At 41.5% G+C, this 15,521-nt stretch overlaps 1 protein-coding gene across 1 annotated transcript; it reads left to right on the plus strand.

Annotated features, from left to right (window-relative positions):
* Window positions 1-4,206: 4,206 nt before the first annotated feature.
* LOC139382915 (geminin coiled-coil domain-containing protein 1-like) lies at window positions 4,207-13,989 on the plus strand. Its single transcript, XM_071127180.1, has 4 exons — window positions 4,207-4,426; window positions 5,179-5,267; window positions 10,177-10,293; window positions 11,790-13,989. The coding sequence occupies exons 1-4, from the start codon at window positions 4,207-4,209 to the stop codon at window positions 12,684-12,686; spliced, it is 1,323 nt and encodes a 440-aa protein (XP_070983281.1). The 3' UTR covers window positions 12,687-13,989.
* The last annotated feature ends 1,532 nt before the right edge of the window (window positions 13,990-15,521 follow it).

Consider the following 15,521-nt stretch of genomic DNA (forward strand, 5'->3'; position numbering starts at 1 on the left):
CACTTGCAATTTCAATGAGCCTTGAGAGGAATGTTGTTTTCTCGCATAGAATGCGACAGGCTGAACAATTTAATAGGTATACCATTCGTTCTACTGTGGGATTGTCTGACTTTGCTGTTACGTGTTGTTGGCTGTGGAAAATTGCATGTGGACAACCATTTTTAATTTGATAATTCAACTAACCAAAGGTACCGGGTGTCAGCTCCACCTGGCTCTCATTTGGATCATAGGTAATTGGACCTGGACCAATTAAACCCCTGGTCGAGCCCCCCAAAGGGCGCAGGACCTTCCTTCATTTGAGAGGTGAAAAAATTATAAACAATTATGTAGCGAACTTTATAGTGTTCCATTGATCGAGTGCACATATTTAGCTAGAAATAATTCAGAAAATATACCACCAGCATAATTACAATTAATACAGTACACCCCTACCCTCTCCCCTACCCCCCTCTCTCACGCTCACCTCATCTCTCATACAAGACCATGTTAATGTGTCACTCAAAGGTACCTTTCATTTAACTGCAAGCTGAGTGGAAGTGTGGGTATATGCATGTCTACCCATGACACACATTTGGTTAAATTAATTAGTCTCTTAACTATCTCTTCTTGGTTTAAACATTAACTCTGTGCCATCCAATAGACAGTTTCCTGCGCACAGGTGCACTCTGAGGATTTTTATCTCACCATCATATCTCCTCCTTCGCAGAATTACTTGATGATGCGGCTATATACTCACACACCTTGCGAAATAGAATAAGTATTGGTGTATGCTACTGCATTAAGTGACGTGCATAACTTAACTTGATTTATTCTGATTTAATGAAACAGGCGGCACAATGACTCCAACGGTCCAATACAACACGTCACAAGTTTAACAGCTTTAGATCATCAAATTAGATGGCTTGGAGGGGATATATGGCTCAGGCGTCACTGCTACTACACAATTAAGATTAGTTGTAGCCTACATACTCACCGACCCCCAATCTACGCAGCAGCTCTCTTTACAGGTTCGGGGCATTGCCGGAGCATCCCCACACAATCTACTCCGTATAACCCTACCGGATCCATGGTGAGTGTCCTGGTCACATCATTTGACACTTAAACATTTATGAATGTCTTGTTGTCCATTTTCCTAATAAAATCTACTTTTTCTTGAGTTAAAGGTCCAATACAGCTGTATTTATCTCAATATCAAATAATATCTGGGTGAAAATGAAGTAAAATTGATCGGTAGGGGTGTCCTTGTCTCATCGCGCACCAGCGACTCCTGTGGCGCAGTGTACGCTAGCCAAGGTGGCCAGGTGCACGGTGTTTCCTCCGGCGCATTCCGGGTTGGATGTGCGCTGTGTTAAAGAAGCAGCGGCTTGGTTGGTTGTGTATCGGAGGACGCATGACTTTCAACCTTCGTCTCTCCCGAGCCCGTACGGGAGTTGTAGCGATGAGACAAGATAGTAGCTACTACAACAATTGGATACTACGAAATTGGGGAGAAAAAGGGGTAAAATTCAAAAAAAAAAAAAAAAACATTATCAAAAATGTCTTCTTGGCAAAGAGCAATTTCTCAAGGAAGATTTTTGCTAGGACTGGGTCTGGGAAACTGGGAAACTGAAAACTGAAACTGAAAACTAGCTGTTATCAACAGAGAGGTTTGGAACTCTCTTTCTTATTGGTCCATTAACCAGTTTACAAAACAGGCTGAAATTTCAGGCAGTCTTTTCAAACAGTCTTTTTTCAAAAGTGCATTATCATTGTTTTCACAATTTCACAGTATTATTCTGTGGAAGTATACAGTACACCAGTCAAAAGTTTGGACACACTCATTCCAGGGTTTTTCTTTATTTGTACTAATTTCTACATTGTAGAATTATAGTGAAGACATCAACACTATGCAATAACAAATATGGAATCATGTAGTAACCAAAAATGTGTTAAACAAATCAAAATATATTTTATATTTACAATTCTTCAAAGTAGCCACCTTTTGTATTGATCACAGCTTTGTACACTCCAGGCATATGTGTAATTTCATGGTTTTGATGTCTTCACTATTATTCTACAATATAGAAAATAGTACAATTTAAAGAAAACCCTTGTAGGTGTGTCCAAACTTTTGACTAGTTTTACTTAAAAAAATATGTACTGTGCATTCAGAAAATATTCAGACCCCTTCCCTTTTTCCAGATTTTGTTACGTTACAGCCTTATGCTAAAATTGATTAAATTAATGTTTTCCGTCAACAATCTACACACAATAACCCATAATGACAAAGCGAAAACAGGTTTTTAGAAATGTTTGCACATTTATTTAAAATAAAAAACTGAAATTCCTTATTTACATAAGTATTCAGACCCTTTACAATGACTCAAAATTGAGCTCAGGTGCATCCTGTTTCCATTGGTCATCCTTGAGATGTTTCTACAACTCAATTGGAGTCCACCTGTGGTAAATTCTATTAATTCGACATGATTTGGAAAGGGACACACCTTTCTATATAAGGTCCCACAGTTGACAGTGTATGTCAGAGCAAAAATCAAGCCATGGGGTCTAAGGAATTGTCAGTAGAGCTCTGAGACAGGATTGTGTCGAGGGACAAATCTGGAGAAGGGTACCAAAAAATGGCTGCAGCATTGAAGGTCCCCAAGAACACAGTGGCCTCCATCATTGTTCAATGGAAGAAATTTCGAATCTATGGTCACTCTGGAGATGGGAGAACCTTCCAGAAGGACACCCATCTCTGCAGTACTCCACCAATCAGGCATTCCTGGTGGTTGCCAGAGGGAAGCCACTCTTCAGTAAAAGGCACGTCACAGGCTGCTTGGAGTTTTCCAAAAGGCACCTAAAGGACTTTCTGACCATGAGAAAGAAGATTCTCTGGTCTGATGAAACCATGATTGGCCTGAATGCCAAGCATCACGTCTGGAGGAAATCTGGCACATTCCCAACGGTGACGTTATGGTGGTGGCAGCATCATGCTGTGGGGATGTTTTTCAGCGGCAGGGACTGGGGGACCGATCAGGATCGAGGGAAAGATGAACGGAGCAAAGCACAGAGAGATCCTTGATGAAAACCTGCTCCAGAGTACTCAGGACTTCAGACTGGGGCGAAGGTTCACCTTCCAACAGGACAACGACCCTAAGCACACAGCCAAGACAACGCAGGAGTGGCTTTGGGACAAGTCTCTAAATATCATAGAGTGGCCCAGCCAGAGCCCGGACTTGAACTCGATTAAACATCTCGTGAGACCTGAAAATAGCTGTGCAGCGACGCTCCCCATCCAACCTGACAGACCTTGATAGGATCTGCAGAGAAGAATGGGAGGAACCCCCTAAATACAGGTGTGCCACACTTGTAGCGTCATACCTAAAAAGACTCAAGGCTGTAATTGCTGCCAGAAGGTGCTTCAAAAAAGTACTGAGAAAAGGGTCTGAATACTTATGTATATATAATGTGTCTATATAATATCTATATATACATTTTTTTTTTGCTCTGACAAGCACTGTCAACTGTGGGACCATATATATATATATATATATATATATATATATATATATATACACACACACATTTCTAAAAACCTGTTTTTACTTTGTTGTTATTATGGGGTATGGTCTGTAGATTGATGAGGAAATCTATTTTAGAATAAGGCTGTAACATAACAAAATGTGGAAAAAGTCAAGTGGTCTGAACACTTTCCGAATGCACTGTATTTAAGTTTGATTCAAAGTTTTATAAAACATAGCCTACACTGTTGACTGAAGTGCTGAGATTTTGTGAACGTGCAGTTTGGATAAATCGGACGAAACAGGTAGATGATGCTGATCGCTACAACTGTCGAGGAACCTTCTACGCATTTCATATTACGACATGGGAAATTGCAGATAGCTTGAGGCAATCTACTTATTTAGTTATATTTTAAACACATCTGGTTGTTGAATTTATTCGATCTAACTGGAATTCACATCAAATAAGGATGTTGCATCTAAGGTTCCTTGAAGCCAATTTGTGATAGTTCCATACAAGGGGGACAGACAGATCACAATTCATTACATCTATCTGCATTAGGTGATCAATTATTGTCACAATTGATGATCATGAACATGTTATAATATGCAATGATATACTTCCAATATGACATTTTTGATAGTTTGACTGAACAAATATGGTCTACTTTAGGCTATCTACTTTAAGGCCTTTAATTGATAAGCTATGACTTTATTGATGAGCTATCCCTCGTGCCTATTTGTTTTACAGCGCACTGCCCAGACTTGCCAAGATCTGAGCTTCGTAGGGGGCCAACTCTACGACTGCCCTTACCCCGCCCCAACGTTAGCAGACAGTGTTGATGTTTCCACGGTGACTCTGGCCTCCTTTTGGGCTGCTGGTTCCCCGGACAACACAGCCTGCCAGCAGGAGTCGACACAGCGGGGTAAGTTGTTTGAAATACATTTTTACTTAGCAGCGATATGCTATGTTCAGCGTGAGACTCCGTTGGGCTAGCACGTTTATCACTGGAATAATCCGCATTTGGATGTCACAGAATATGATTGATCGAACGGCCTGTCCTAAGTCTTCTGACTGTTTTCTTTCTTTCTTTCTTTATACTGTACACACGTTTTACTCATGTAGGCCTATATCTCTTGCTGATGTGCATCACATCCATGGAGTTGAGTCAAGACTAAAGTTTGTGAAGTGAATCTCTGACTATTTCGAGTCGCTGTGCAATCGATACTTTTAAATTCTTAAACCCTTACCGTGTACCTATGTTGGTCCACTGTAGCTGAGAGAGTTTCTTTCTTTGCTGAAATCCATACTTTTTAGTAAATCATTAATCAAATACAACCACCGACTGTTTGCTCGTTGAGATTCAATTGGCACATGCGCATTCACACTTAGTTGCCATTTAGAGCAACAGCATCAGTTGTTGTATTTGATTAACGTTTTATTAAAAAGTATGGATTTCAGCTAACAGAAAGGCATGCAGCTACAGAGGACACACAGCGACTCTAAGTAGTTGGAGACTCCACAAACTCTAGTCTCCACTCAACTCCATGGATGTAATGTACATCATGTGGTTGAGTTTAGTCAGCAAATCTATCAAAAGCCTTTACCGCAATTTGCTGTTATTGGTCATATGTTTTTGATATTTAGGGTTATGTCTCTGTCTCCTCTCTCACCTAGAACTCCTCTCCCGCTTGGACTGTGGGACCTCTCCACCTGACCCCAACTGGAATGACCACCTGTCGCCACATTTGCAGAGAAACAAGCAGGTATTTACACACCAAAAAAATGGAGGGGTTCTTTCATCAAAATCTCATGTGCTACCTGCCGTTGGGTCTTTTCAAGGCAGTCAAGCCCCTTACCAGGCACTTAACCCTGTTACAGTGCATTCGGAAAGTATTCAGACCCCTTTACTTTTTCTACATTTTGTAGAAATGTTGATTGATTAAATTGTATTTTTTTCCTCATCAATCTACATACAATACCCCATAATGGCAAAGCAAAAACAGTTTTTCAGAAAACTGAATATTACATTTATATACGTATTCAGACCCTTTACTCAATACTTTGTTGAAGCACCTTTGGCAGTTATTACAGCCTTGAGTCTTCTTGGGTATGACGCTACAAGCTTGGTACACCTGTATTTGGGGAGTTTCTCCCATTATTCTCTGCAGATCCTCTCAAGCTCTGTCAGGTTGAATGGGGAGCTGCATAGCTATTTTCAGGACTCTCCAGAGATGTTCGTTCAGGTTAAAGTCCGGGCTCTGGCTGAGCCACTCAAGGACATTCAGAGTCTTGTCCCAAAGCCACTCCTGCGTTGTCTTGGCTGTGTATTTAGGGTCGTTGGAAGGTTCTATGGAGCAGGTTTTCATCAAGGATCTATCTCTCTGTGCTTTGCTCAATTCATCTTGCCCTCAATCCTGAATAGTCTCCCAGTCCTTGCTGCTGAAAAACATCCCCACAGCATGATGCTGCCACCACCATGCTTCACCGTAGGGATGGTGCCAGTTTTCCTCCAGATGTGACGTTAGTCATTCAGGCCAAAGAGTTCAATCATGGTTTAATTAGACCAGAGTATTTTGTTTCTCATGGTCTGGGAGACCTTTATGTGCCTTTTGGCAAACTACAAGCAGGCTGTCATGTGACTTTTACTGAGTAGTGGCTTCCGTCTGGCCACTCTACCATAAAGGCCTGATTGGTGATGGTTGTCCTTCTGGAAGGTTCTCCCATCTCCACAGAGGAACTTTGGAGCTCTGTCATAGTGACCATCCGGTTCTTTGTCACCTCCCTGACCAAGGCCCTTCTTCCCCGATTGTTCAGTTTGGCCAGGCGGCCACGTCTACAGTTGTGGCCAAAAGTTTTGAGAATGACACAAATATTAATTTTCACAAAGTCTGCTGCCTCAGTTTGTATGATGGCAATTTACATATACTCCAGAATGTTATGAAGAGTGATCAGATGAATTGCAATTAATTTCAAAGTCCCTCTTTGCCATGCAAATGAACCGAATCCCCCCAAAAAACATTTCCACTGCATTTCAGCCCTGCCACAAAAGGACCAGCTGACATCATGTCAGTGATTCTCTCGTTAACACAGGTGTGATTGTTGACGAGGACAAGACTGGAGACCACTCTTTCATGCTGATTGAGTTTGAATAACAGACTGGAAGCTTCAAAAGGAGGGTGGTGCTTGGAATCGTTGTTCTTCCTCTGTCAACCATGGTTTACCTGCAAGGAAACACGTGCCGTCATCATTGCTTTGCACAAAAAGGGCTTCACAGGCAAGGATATTGCTGCCAGTAAGATAGCACCTAAATCAACCATTTATCGGGTCATCAAGAACTTCAAGGAGAGAGGTTCAATTGTTGTGAAGAAGGCTTCAGGGCGCCCAAGAAAGTCCAGCAAGTGCCAGGACTGTCTCCTAAAGTTGATTTGGCTGCGGGATCGGAGCACCACCAGTACAGAGCTTGCTCAGGAATGGCAGCAGGCAGGTGTGCATCGGCACGCAAAGTGAGGTGAAGAATTTTGGAGGATGGCCTGGTGTCAAGAAGGGAAGCAAAGAAGCCATTTCTCTCCAGGGAAAAATTCAGGGACAGACTGATATTCTGCAAAAGGTACAGGCATTGGACTGTTGAGGATTGGGGTAAAGTCATTTTCTCTGATGAATCCCCTTTCCGATTGTTTGGGGCATCCGGAAAAAAGCCTGTCTGGAGAAGACAAGGTGAGTGCTACCATCAGTCCTGTGTCATGCCAACAGTAAACCATCCTGAGACCATTCATGTGTGGGTTTACTTCTCAGCCAATGGCTCACTCACAATTTTGCCTAAGAACACAGCCATGAATGAAGAATGGTACCAACACATCCTCCGAGAGCAACTTCTCCCAACCATCCACGAACAGTTTGGTGACGAACAATGCCTTTTCCAGCATGATGGAGCACCTTGCCATAAGGCAAAAGTGATAAATAAGTGGCTCGGGGAACAAAACATAGATATTTTGGGTCCATGGCCAGGAAACTCCCCAGACCTTAATCCCATTGAGAATTTGTGGTCAATCCTCAAGAGGCGGGTGGACAAACAAAAACTCACGAATTCTGACAAACTCCAAGCATTGATTATGCAAGAATGGGCTGCCATCAGTCAGGATGTGGCCCAGAAGTTAATTGACAGCATGCCAGGGCGGATTGCAGAGGTCTTGAAAAAGAAGGGTCAACACTGCAAATATTGACTCTTTGCATCAACTTCATGTAATTGTCAATAAAAGCCTTTGAGACTTATGAAATGGTTGTAATTATACTTCAGTATTCCATAGTAACATCTGACAAAAATATCTAAAGACACTGAAGCAGCAAACTTTGTGGAAATTAATATTTGTGTCATTTTTAAAACGTTTGGCCACAACTGTAGGAAGAGTCTTGGTGGTTCCAAACTTCTTCTATTTAAGAATGATGAAGTCCACAGTGTTCTTGGTTACATTCAATGCTGCAGACATTTTTTGTACCCTTCCCCAGATCTGTGCCTCAACACAATCCTGTTTTGGAGCTCTACGGACAATTCCTTAGGCCTCTTTTATTTTTATTTTACCTTTATTTCCTTTAGTAGTGGTTTGGTTTTTGCTTGGTTTTTGCTCTGTCATGCACTGTGAATTGTGAGACCTTGTACAGACAGGTGTGTGTCTTTCCAAATCATGTTGAATCAATTGAATTTACCACATGTGGACTCTCGAGGATGATAAATGGAAACAGGATGCACCTGATCTCAATTTCGAGTCTCATAGCAAAGTGTCTGAATACTTACGGTACTTGTCAAAAGTTTGGACACACCTACTCATTCCAGGGGTTTTCTTGGTTTTTACTATTTTCTACATTGTAGAATAATAGTGAAACATCAAAACTATGAAATAACACATATGGATTCATGTAGTAACCAAAAAAGTGTTTACTAAACAAATCAAATTATATTTGCAATTCTTCAAAGTAGCCACCCTTTGCCTTGATGACAGATTTGCACATACTTGGAATTCTCTCAACCAGCTTCATGAGGTAGTCACCTGGAATGCATTTCAATTAACAGGTGTGCCTTGTTAAAAGTTATTTTGTGGAATTTATTTTCTTCTTAATGCGTTTGAGCCAATCAGTTGTGTTATGACAAGGTAGGGGTGGTATTCAGAAGAAAGCCCTATTTGGTAAAAAGCCAAGTCCATATTATGGCAAGAACAGCTCAAATGAGCAAAGAGAAATGCCATCATTACTTTAAGACATGAAGGTCAGTCAATACGGAAAATTTCAAGAACTTTGAAAGTTTCTTCAAGTGCAGTTGCAACATCAAGCTCTATGATGAAACTGTCTCTCATGAGGACTGCCACAGGACAGGAAGACCCAGAGTTACTTCTGTTGCAGATGATACGTGTATTAGAGTTAACTGCACCTCAGATTGCAGCCCAAATAAATGCTTCACAGAGTTCAAGTAACAGACACATCTCAACATCAACTGTTCAGAGGAGACTGTGTGAATCAGGCCTTCATGGTTGAATTGTTGGAAAGAAACCACTACTAAAGGACACCAATAGGAAGAAGAGACTTACTTTTGCCAAGAAACACGAGCAATGGACAAGTGGAAATTTGTCCTTTGGTCTGGAGTCCAAATTGGAGATTTTTGATTCCAACAGCTGTGTCTTTGTGAGATGCGGTGTTGGTGAACAGATGATATCTGTATGTGTATTTCCCACCGTAAAGCATGGAGGAGGAAGTGTTATGGTGTGATGGTGCTTTGTTGGTGACACTGTCCCGGAGTCACTTCTTCATTGTTGCCGTTGAGACTGGTGTTTTGCGTGTACTATTTCATGAAGCTGCCAGTTGAGGACTTGTGAGGTGTCTGTTTCTCAAACTAGACACTCTAATGTACTTGTCCTCTTGCTCAGTTGGTACCGGGGCCTCCCACTCTTTCTATTCTGGTTATAGCCAGTTTGTGCTGTTCTGTGAAGGGAGTAGTACACAGAGTTGTGCGAGATCTTCAGTTTCTTGGCAATTTCTCGCATAGAATAGCCTTCATTTCTCAGAACAAGAATAGACTGACGAGTTTCAGAAGAAAGTTCTTTGTTTCTGGCTATTTTGAGCCTGTAATCAAACCCACAAATGCTGATGCTCCAGATAGTCAACTAGTCTAAAGAAGTACAGTATCATTGCTTCTTTAATCAGTACCACAGTTTTCAGCTGTGCTAACATAATTGCAAATGGGTTTTATAATGATTAATTAGCCTTTTAAAATGATGAACTTGGATTAGCTAACACAACGTGCCATTGGAACACAGGAGTGATGGTTGCTGATAATGAGCCTCTGTACGCCTATGCAGATATTCCATTGAAAATCTGCCGTTTCCAGCTACAATAGTCAATTACAACATTAACAATGTCTACACTGTTTCTGATCAATTTTATGTTTTAATTGACAAAAAATGTGATTTTCTTTCAAAAACAAGGACATTTCAAAGTGACCCCAAACTTTTGAACGTATGTGGTATGTATGTATGTATGTATGTATGTATGTATGTATGTATGTATGTGTATGTATGTATGTATGTGTGTGTGTGTATATATATATATATTCTAATGAGTAAATAAAATAATGAAGATATCATTTGTATTGTTGATATTTACTATTTTTTCCTTAATTGTCCTAAGCTTCAAGACACATTGATACAAAGAGAGGAGGAACTGGCAAGACTGCAAGAGGAAAGTAACAATCTAAAGGAATTCTTAAACTCCTCATGTGTAAAAGCCTTGGAGGAAAAAACAAAGGTAATTACTTAATGGATGAATTGGTTGATTCATTTCATCTGAGTTTCTCTAAAGGTTCATCTCTAAACATAGCATAGTAAATAAGGTTGCCCTTTGGAAAGCCTGCAACCAATGTTCACTCTAAACTGCGTGTGTCCCCCTGGCGCGCAGCAGACCCGAGACTGCCACGCCGCTCCCCTTGGACTGCGGGGTAGAAGAAATGCAGTATCAGCCCATGGAGAGAGGCACGAGATTGAACTTCACTCAACTTTCTAGATTTTTTTTTGTTAGTTAACACTGTCAACGTTTCCATTTACTGTGGCAATTGTGATCAAATCAACACAATATTAGTGTTGACATGCTCTACACAGACCGGTGCGGCATAACCAATCAGAACTGCAGTAGGCTTATTTAAGCAATTAGGCCCGAGGGGGTGTGGTATATTAAGCAACGCGGAGTGCCTAGACACAGCTCTTAGCCGTGGTATATTGGCAATATACCACAAACCCCCGAGCAAATATTGCTATTTTATACTGGTTACCAAGATAATTAGAGTAGTATAAATACATGTTTTGTCATACCCATGGTATACAGTCTGATATACCACGGCTGTCAGCCAATCAGCATTCAGGGCTTGACCCACCAAGTTTATAAATGCAATTAAACCATTACCATATATGGATCTGTGCCATTTACTCTGAACTGGACTGTTTAAAGCATGAGTGGTCTTGAGTGGATGCGCTTGTTTTGAGATCAAAGTGACAGTAGCATGTAGCCACGTGTGCACATTTTGTTAATATCCTTTGTTAGTTCGTGGGTTATTAGCCCAGTTATAGATAATTTGTAGTCAGCAATAGGGGAGTGATTGCTTCCTACAAGAGCACAAAAAGTGTACATTTCTAGACTTCTTTGAAAAGTCAGGTAAAGAGCTTTTTTGTTTTTAAAGGGACAGTGGTGTATTTTTAGACAGGCTTCAAGGCTTCATAAGCTAAGTAGCCAATAGGCAGAGGGTAGCATAATTTGTCTGATTCTCTTAAATAATGGCATGGGAATAATAATGCATTTCATTTTGTAAAGTGGTTTCTTGCATCAAACAACACAACCACATTTTCAGTCACCTCCTTGTCTGAAGGACAAGTGGATAAACAGGTTCATGTGAAGCCCTGCATGTTTTTTCAAAAGTCTCATGGAACGTAGGCCTACATTGAACACAACACATTGGCTGCTACTGTAGGCTGAATTATTGAACAGCTATTTCCATGTTCAAATGTTATGGGATGCATTTTCTCCATTGTTTTAGTAGGTAGTCCACTATTAACTGTAACTTAAAGCAGGTACAGCCTCAGTGTTCACAACATTCAAGTTTGTGCTCAGTAGACCTGAAGTTTGGTCAGTGCCCAACATTTTTGGGGGGAATATTGCCTGCAACATGATGGTGCATTTACTTCATATTCCCACTTTACAGAGGTGTAGTTTCTCTCAAACCGTCTCTTTCGCTTCTTCCTCCTTTTCCATAGAGCCTTCTCTCTGCTCAGAGTGGCGATGGGAGGAGGAACCGGAAGCGGAATTCTGAAATCCAGAATCTGCATGGTGTTGGAGAATTCCGGAACCTCAGTGCCAGTCAGCTGCTCCTTGGTTCTCAGGTGAAACGGACCTGCCGGAACTTGTCCCTGGAGTTTTGTCCCGAAGAGGAGCTAGCCTGTACCGATTCTGTGGACCTGTGGATCTTGCAGACCTTGGGCCTGAAGGACGAGGACACCATCGATACATCATCCACTGAATACAGCTTCAACTGCTCCATTAGCTCCCTCACCAAATGGAGCTCTGTCACAGACACCTCTGGTGACTACTGCCAAACAACCGATCACAAAAATACAGCTTATGACTCAAATACTGATGGCCTGTGCAATGGTGCCAGTATAGGACATTCCAATGATTACTGCTTTAACACCAACAGTGACTACAGTCTCTCTACAGACTCAGGCTCTGACTTCACTGGAACTGTGCTGTCTGTCCTATACAGCCCTAGCATAGAAGTCCCCCCCAATTTCCATGTTACCCCTTATGAACCCCCACTGCCCCAATCGGTCAACACTCTCTCGCCACCTGATCCAATACAGTCATTCAGGCCCATCTTAGCCACCTCACCCAAACTGTCTCAAGACAGGAGTCCCGGGCTGCACCACACTCCCAGCCTGCACTGCCGTAGCCTCTCCAATTCCATAGGGGGTGACGTGATGAATACCCCATTGTCTACCCCACGTAGCCAGACAGAGCTGGCCTTCAGCGTGTCCCTAAACCCTTCCAGCAGCGTCAGACTCAAGACACACAGCTTTCCTCAGGGACAGGCCTTCGTCCGCAAGAACACCCAGGGAGGCTGGAACTTTACCTGGGTCCCCAAACAAGGCCCGTAAGCCTCATTTATGCCCTACGTACGTACAAACACAAGCTCTACAATTAGCTATGCAAAATGCAGACCCTAAGTAGTTGGATAGCAAAAACATGTTAACCCTACTTTGAGTGTCAATGATGATAGCAGTGATGACGGTAAGAACTTCCTGTGTTCCTGTATAGGGACCAGAGTTTTTCATGGTCAGGTCAATTGGATAGGAAAAATGTGTGACCCTAGCTATTATCCTACCCCCCTTCTACAGACCAGAAACAGAGCCTGTCATCCAACCAGAGCTCAATCAAACCAGTACCCAGTGCTCACCCACCAGTCGATCACGATCTTGACTTGATTCAGCAGCCCTAGTGCCAGGAATGCAAAGTGTTCCCATGTTGAACCATTTAATGTGTCTGAAGGTAGAACTCCGCCTACCCAGCAGGTCCAGAGAACAAATCAAGTGCACCTATTAGGCCTACCGCTGGCCAATCAGATCACTCAGATCACAGTGTCTGCACAATTTCCTTGAACGCACAGCAAAGTTGATAATGTGATATTTCAAAACTATTTTGATAATGTGATATTTCAAAACTATTAAAACCATGATTAGAGAGAGACTCAACAAATACAGCATAGAGCAACTTTTTTTAATGAGTAAGTTCATGTTTAAGTTGTTATTCAGCACCGTCAACACTTATACTTTTTATAAGCCATAAAATGTGTGTTGTCCCTACTTCCACTCATGCTACAACCAGCACTGCAGCTGTAATGAATGAGTATAGCAAAGTGTTTCAATTAACTTATGTTTTTATTATTTTTGGCTTGTCTTTTTTAATATCGTGGAATATTTCACTTTCTCTGGTCATAGGAGTAACAACATGCATTGATGCATGAGGCAGAAATAATACTGTGTGACTTATGTTTTGCCATCAGCTTATAAGAATATTTAGAAGATAAATACACAACGCAGAGGACGAGAGGACTAGAATGAATGATCAATAGGGAATTCTCAATGGAAATAGTTGGTTTTCAGTTCAACGGCTGTTTAGAATCTGTGTAATGTCAGTCCTGAACTCAGAGCTACGTATCCCTTGTTTTCATTGGTTTGTACATTGAGTCTAGAACAGGATACTTGTTATTTGGCCATTGGCCCAGTTGTACTGCAAGGACTTCTGATTGGTCAACCCCAGGCTAGGGTGGGGGGTTATAAGTGGCATCCTGTTTCTTTGTTCTGTGGAGAAAAACTGAGGACAGGGAAGACTGAACGTCTACTTCTAATGCATAACATCTATGATTTGTCCTTCTCAAATAAATCTATTTTCTCCCCCTGATTTGCTTTGGGGTCTGTGTTATTGAAGAATAACATCAACTGCTAACAAGCTGGAAGACTGTGTCCCCTTTTCTCAGCGGAGAGAGGAGGAACTGTGATTTGGTGAAGGTGTAGGCTACATTACATGGATTTATTAGACTTTTTAAACTGTAGATGTTCCAAAGGTCTGCATCAGTGGCTTGTAGGTTATGTGTGGATGCCAGTAGATGCTAAATGGGTTCATGTTAATTAACTTCTTTGGGCTAGGGGGCAGTATTTGGAGGTTTGGATGAATGAGGTGCCCAAAGTAAACTGCCTGTTGCTCAGGCCCAGAAGCTAGGATATGCATATAATTGGTAGTATTGGATAAAAAACACTCTAAAGTTTCCAAAACTGTTAAGATAATGTCTGTGAGTATAACATAACTGATATGGCAGGCAATCCATCCAGAAATGTATTTTTTCCAGCTCACCCTTGATTACTATGGCTGTCAATGGGAATATAAAAGGAATACCTCCCAGATTGCAATTCCTAGGGCTTCCACTAGATGTCAACCGTCTTTAGAAAGAGTTTCAGGCTTGTTTTTTGAAGAATGAGCTAGAATTTGTAGTTTTAGATAGTGGCTCCCATTTTGGCTGTAGTGTTTGTTGCGTGTTCCGGTGAGTGCGCGTACTTCGTTATTTATCTCCGGTAATGGGCTCCAGTATTCTCTGTCTTAAATTTGATCGTTTATTTACATATTAGGGTACCTGAGGATTGATTAGGAACGTTGTTTGATATTTTTGGAAGAAGTTTATTGGTAATTTATGGGATTCATTTGTATGCATTTTGAACGAGGGAAACCGGTGGATTACTGAGACTAGCGTGCCAAAGAAACTGACTTTTTTGGGATATAAAGAAGGACTTTATCGAACAAAAGGACCATTTGTTATGTAGCTGGGATCCTTGCGATTGCAACCAGATGAAGATCTTCAATGGTAAGTTAATTATTTTATCTCTATTTCTGACTTTTGTGACGCCTCTGCTTGGTTGGAAAATGTATGTAATGCTTTTGTGGGTGGGGCGCTGTCCTCAGATAATCGCATGGTGTGCTTTCGCCGTAAAGCCTTTTTGAAATCTGACACAGCGGCTGGATTAACAAGAAGTTAAGCTTTTAAATGATGTATGATACTTGTATTTTCATGAATGTTTAATATTACGATTTCTGTCATTTGAATTTCGTGCTCTGCAATTTCACCGGATATTGTCGAGGCCGGGCGCTAGCGGCACACCTATCTCAGTCAATTACCTTGAGACCGGCTGTTATTTGCTTGACAATCACCGGTTGAAAGAATCGTGACCGCCACAGCCCTACCCTATGCCTCTTAAATGAATTTGAGCTGAACATTTTTTCAGGTTATTCTGTTAAAACAACTAAAGACTATGCGCTTGTTGGTATCAAATGTTTTATCTTAATTGGCGCCTTTAAAACGGTCCTTTTGTGAGGCTCATCCGGGAACTAGTTCTGTACAATGGTGAGTGGTGGGGTCAATAAACCAGAATTGGAGGGTCCTC

The sequence above is a fragment of the Oncorhynchus clarkii genome, chromosome 24 (assembly GCF_045791955.1).
Source record: "Oncorhynchus clarkii lewisi isolate Uvic-CL-2024 chromosome 24, UVic_Ocla_1.0, whole genome shotgun sequence".
In the NCBI taxonomy this organism is placed as follows: domain Eukaryota; kingdom Metazoa; phylum Chordata; class Actinopteri; order Salmoniformes; family Salmonidae; genus Oncorhynchus; species Oncorhynchus clarkii.